This window comes from Mus caroli, chromosome 9 (assembly GCF_900094665.2).
Source record: "Mus caroli chromosome 9, CAROLI_EIJ_v1.1, whole genome shotgun sequence".
In the NCBI taxonomy this organism is placed as follows: Eukaryota; Metazoa; Chordata; class Mammalia; order Rodentia; family Muridae; genus Mus; species Mus caroli.
The window spans coordinates 37,631,659-37,637,290 of record NC_034578.1 but is presented as its reverse complement, the minus strand read 5'-3'; the positions used below and the strand labels follow the sequence as shown (position 1 = coordinate 37,637,290).

At 46.2% G+C, this 5,632-nt stretch overlaps 1 protein-coding gene across 1 annotated transcript in view; it reads right to left on the bottom strand.

Annotated features, from left to right (window-relative positions):
* Clmp (CXADR like membrane protein) overlaps positions 1–5,632 on the bottom strand; it is a 100,807-nt gene that overhangs the window by 9,590 nt on the left and 85,585 nt on the right. Inside the window, exons 3-5 of the mRNA XM_021172772.2 lie at positions 3,580–3,781; positions 2,786–2,953; positions 954–1,076 (exon numbers count right to left, since the gene is read on the bottom strand). Coding sequence (XP_021028431.1) covers positions 954–1,076; positions 2,786–2,953; positions 3,580–3,781 — 493 coding nt within the window. The remainder of the gene's footprint in view (positions 1–953; positions 1,077–2,785; positions 2,954–3,579; positions 3,782–5,632) is intronic.

The following is a 5,632-nucleotide window of genomic DNA, read 5'->3' as shown; positions in this document are numbered from 1 at the left end:
TTTTTCGAGACAGGGTTTCTCTGTATAGCCCTGGCTGTCCTGGAACTCACTTTTGTAGACCAGGCTGGCCTCGAACTCAGAAATCTTCCTGCCTCTGCCTCCCGAGTGCTGGGATTAAAGGCGTGTGCCACCACTGCCCGGCTTAATATATTTTTTAAAAGATTTATTTATTTAATGTATGTGAGTATACTGTCTCTGTCTTCAAACACATCAGAAGACATTGGATCCCATTACAGATGGTTGTGAGCCACCATGTGGTTTCTGGGAACAGAACTTAGGACCTCTGGAGAGCAGCCAGTGCTCTTAACCACTGAGCCATCCCTCCAGCCCCGTTTTAATATTTTTTGAGACAGGCTTTTATGTAGCTTTGATTAGCTCTAAACTTCTGTGTGTAGGGGGGTGGTGGTGGGGGGGGAGATGATCTTCAACTTCCGTTATCTGGCTTTCACCTTGTAAACTTGAGGATTGCAGTGTGTATCTCTAAACTCACCCGGTCTCTGTTTCTGTCTCTAGAGTCTCTGTCTGTCTCTGTCTCTCTCAGTGTATGCACACACTTTTGTGTGTGTGTGTGTGTGTGTGTGTGTCTGGTGGTGGTGGTGGTGCTGGCATCCTACTGAGGGAGCTACCCATGCAGGGGCTATCCCACTGAACCAAATTCCCAGCTCCATAGTTTGCTTCTAGTCCAGAGGACTGGCTAATTCACATTGGTAACTATACACCCAGACAAAAATCATTAAATGGTCTTCTAGAAACGAAGACTTTGACCTTGACCTTACTTTTATTCACGACTAAAACATCTTATACTAAACTGCAATGTAACAATACAAATTTTAAATGAAACAACAAAAAAGTCATTATTGGGAAGTTGGGGGGTTTAGCTCAGTGGCTATCATTCTAAAGGTCCTGGGTTTTTAATCTCCATCGTAAAAGAAAGACAACCCCGAGATACTCACACTGTACAGTCACCCGTACCACACAGCTCTCCTTTCCAGCCTCGTTGCCTGCTGTGCACTGGTAAAGCCCAGAGGAGGCCATGGTGAGATTCTGCAGCAAGACTCGGCCAGGGTTGTTGTAATCTGTAGGAGCAGAAATCGAGATGGCAAATCCCCTCCACAACAGCATCTCTGTTGTTTATTGATGAGCATCACAGACCTGTGATGTCAAATGGTTGGATGGGATGAACTGACAGAGAAGATCCTGTTTTGGAGCATGGGGAATGGGGAGATATTATCTGAAATTGTTGTGCATCCTCAGGAACTACAAAACATCGGGAACAAAGGACCTGTAGCTATTTGGGAGGCTGAGGCATACATAACATTACCAGTCATAGTCCTAACTGGGTTACAAAGTGAGTTCAAGGCTGTTTTGCACAACTTCCTGAGAGTCTGTGGAGAAGGGGATATGTATACAAGGTCCTAGGTCCAATCCACAGTCAGAACCAAAAGGAAAAAAAAAGATGGAGAATAGTTAGTGGATACTAGATACTAAACCAGTTAATTCAAATAAAGCCTGCCCCCCCCCATTTCCGTGCCATTTAAATAAAGAAATGGGTTTTGTTGTTATTACGGTCTGAGTTTACAAATGAAAAATGAAATTCAAGAGGTTTAACAGCAACTCAGTCATGTTGTTAATTCCCTGTAATCCCAGCAACTGGGAGACAGAGACAGAACAATCCAGAGTTCAAAACCATCCTTGGCTATATAGGAAGTTATATGTCAGCCTGGGCTTCATGACACCCTGTCTTAAAAATAAAACAATAACAGCAAGTGAGGTTCACACTGGGCATGGGGGTAGTGCGTGTGTGTAAGCCCAGCACTTTAGAGGTGGAAGCTAAAGGATCAGTTGTTCAAGGCTAGCCTGGGCTACACAAGACCTCACATTTGATCTCAGGCAAAGGGTTGAGAATAGACCTGTGCTGGTTAGTTTTTAATTGTCAAATTGACACATCTGGGAAGAGGGAACAAGTAACATTCCAGATTAGACTGGCCTCTGGGCATGGCTGTGAAAAATTGTCTTGATTAATGATTGATGTGGGAGGAGGGCTCAGGTCACTGTGTGCGGCACCATCCCTAGGTGGGAGGGTCCAGGCTGTATAAGAAAGCTAGCTGAGCAGGCAATGGTGGTGCATGCCTTTAATCCCAGCACTTGGGAGGCAGAAGCAGGCGGATTTCTGAGTTCGAAGCCAGCCTGGTCTACAGAGTGAGTTCCAGGACAGCCAGGGCTACATAGAGAAACCCTGTCTGGAAAAAAACAAAAAAACCAACCAACCAACCAACCAAGCAACAACCAAAAAAAAGTAAGCTAGCTGAGCATGATTTAGAGAGAGAGAGAGAGAGAGAGAGAGAGAGAGAGAGAGAGAGAGAGTCAGTAAGTAGGGTTTGACAATGGTTCCTGCCTCCAGGTTCTTAACTTGCCTTCCTCTCTGACTTCTCTCAAAGATGGACTGTAACCTGGGAGAATAAGATGACATAAACACTTCCCTCTTTCACTAGCTTTTGGACATACTGTTCTATCACAACAACAGAAAAGCAAACTAGGACATGGTGCTGTATGAGAACCTGTCTCAAAACCCAAAAACTCCAAATCAAACCAAGCCAGAACAAAACAAGCCATTGACAACCACGCACTCACGCACGCACGTATGCACGCACGCACGTACGTACGTACGTACAAGATTCAGCAGCGTGCTCCAGGGCATCTAGTGCGCCTCTGACAAGGAAGATTTGGAATTTGTGGACGCCGCGTTATATTTTTGGCTCAGCAGCCTGACAGGGAGATGGCTTACCAATTCTGGATTTGGGTGGCAGGTGTTCATCCTCTCCCTCCTTCTCCCGGATTCGCTGCCAATAATACACAATGGGCTTAGTTCCAGAGGCAGACTCACACTGCAGCGTCAGGTCACTTCCTTCGGTCGGCTCTCCTTCCAGCTCACACTTGGGCTTGGATGGTCTCACTGGTGAAAAAGATTTAAGATTGATGGGTCAGAGAGTCTCCAAATGCCAGGAGAAAAAATACACCCCACTTAGCGCTTTATTCAACTCTCCGTCACGCCTGATTTTATTCAGTTTTGAGTTGAAATTTATCCAGCCATGCTTCACCTCCTGGATCCCTGATCACCCTCTCCTCCTCTGTCCCTCTCCCTAACAACATCCTCTGCCCCCAGCTGCTACTAGCAGCGCTGGAACCTGCAGTGACTCAGAAAAGGTAGACATTGCTATAAATCTAGAATATAAATGCTTCTTTGTGGTGATGTCTAAGTGCGCACTACAAAGAATTACATAGGGGATTTTACCACTTGCGGCTGTCTCTTTCCTCATAGATAGCACTTGAGATGCAGGCATTGCCAGGTGATGGTGGTGCATGCTTTTAAGTCCAGCACTCAGGAGGCAGAGGCAAGTTGGATTTCTACAGAGTAAGTTCCAGGACAGCCAGGGCTACACACACACACACACACACACACACACACACACACACAAAACCTGTCTTAAAAAACAAACAAACTAACTAACTAACTAATCAAACCAAACCAAACCACAACAGCAAAAGGAGGCAGACATTTATTTTGGGGTCCTACTTTACCTAGCACTTTCAAGATGACATGGCTCCAGACATAGCGTCCTGAATTCTTCACCTTGCAGGTGTATCTGCCTTCATCGCTGGGTTTCAGAGGCTCAATCTGCAGGGAAGCATCTCCTGCCAGGAAGTTGGAAGCGAAGGCCACTCGGCCCTTCTGCTCCTCGGTCAAGTTATTGTAGACATGACGGCTGGAATACGTAATAACCTGAGGAGAGAGACAGAGGCAAAAGGTGGGACTAAACCTTCTCCAGCTCTCAAGATGAGGAGAGGGCCAGGTGTGGTAGTACACACCAGTTATCCCAGCAAGCCCGAGGAAGTAGGATCACAGCTTCCAGGCCAGCCTGGAACTCACCATGTGGATCAGGCTAATCTCAAACTCAGAGACCCTCCTGCCTCGCCTGGGGGCAAAAGGTATGGCACCACCACGCAGGGCCTGCGTAGGGTTTATTCATAAAGTCCTAACTACTTCGTTAAATACTCAGAACGACTCCATTTGGGGTGGCTTGGCTGTGGACAGCTGCCATTACACTGAGCATACTGTTTCTGGAAGCGTAGCGGGAGAGGTTACCAGTGCTTGCCTCAGGTTAGAGGATTAGGAGCAGAAATGGCCGTCCACCACCATTTCTTCTGAATTCCTCTACCACTGGAATGTGGGCTCTTCAGAGCGCACTGCTCTCTCTCTCTCTCTCTCTCTCTCTCTCTCTCTCTCTCTCTCTCTCTCTCTGTCTCGCTGTTTTCCTCTCTGTTAGTCACTTTGTCACACTATCTGTCTCATCACATTTTTTTTTTCAGTAGTCCCCTCCCCCGACACGTTGTTAATTGTGCCTATTCCACAGACAGGCAGCAGAGCATTCGTCTCTGTAGCCATGGGGTTCATTTTTTGTTGTTGAGATGGGGTCTCCAACAGCCAGGCATGGTGGTGCACGTCTTTAATCCCAGCAGTGGGGAGGTAGAGGCAAGCAGATCTCTGAGCTGGATGGCAGGCCTGGTTTACCAAGCAAGTTCCCTGACAGACAGGGATACACAGAGAAACTCTGTCTTGAAAAACAAGATGGGGTTGGGGAGGTGGGGGAGAGGGAGAGGGAAAGGGAGAGAGAGCGATATCTAGACTGCCTTAGCTGTCTGTGTAGCTGACCTTACCTACCCCCCCCCCATCACCACCTTCCAAGTAAGTTAAGTGTGGGGTTTGCAGGCTCTTCTTCCACAGAGACTCGGTTTTTCCTTTTTGCTCTAAAATTTATTTATCTTTCAATAGCTTTCCCAGAAGATTTTAGAAATGGAAGAGAAAAGATAAAAATGAAGAAAAATATTGTTTTTTAAAAAGTACTTTTAGGCACTAGAGAGATGGCTTAGTAGGTAAGAGTACTGGCCGCTTTTCCAGAGGTCCTGAGTTCAATTCCCAGCAACCACATGGTGGCTCACAACCATCTGTAATGGGATCCGATGCCCTCCTCTGATGTGTCTGAAGACAGCTACAGTGTACTTACATATAATAATAAATAAATCTTTGAAAAAAAAACCTTTTAAATTTTATCTATCTTTCATGTGTGTGGGTGTGTATGTCAGCAGCGGAGGTCGGAGGACAGCCTATGGAAATCAGTTCTCTTCTTCCACAACACCAGTCCCAGGAATGGAATTCGGATTCAGATCACTGGTCTTATCACCTTTACTAGTTGAGCTATCTTGCCAGTCACTGCCAATAATATATTTTGTTCTTGCAAGAGCTGAGAATCGAGGCTAGAGGGATGGATGGTTCTGTTGGCGAAGAGGTTGCAGTTCAAATATAAGGACCTCATGTAGTAGCAGGGCATAATGCCGACACCCCTCCCCCAACACCCACCCACACTAAAGAAATAAGTGAACAAATAAATAAACAAGTAAGTAAGTAAGTAAATAAATAAAACCATTAAAAAATTGAAAACCCAGACAAACGGGATAATTAAGGACTAGAATTGCCGGGCGTGGTGGTGCACGCCTTTAATCCCAGCACTCGGGAGGCAGAGGCAGGCGGATTTCTGAGTTCGAGGCCAGCCTGGTCTACAAAGTGAGTTCCAGG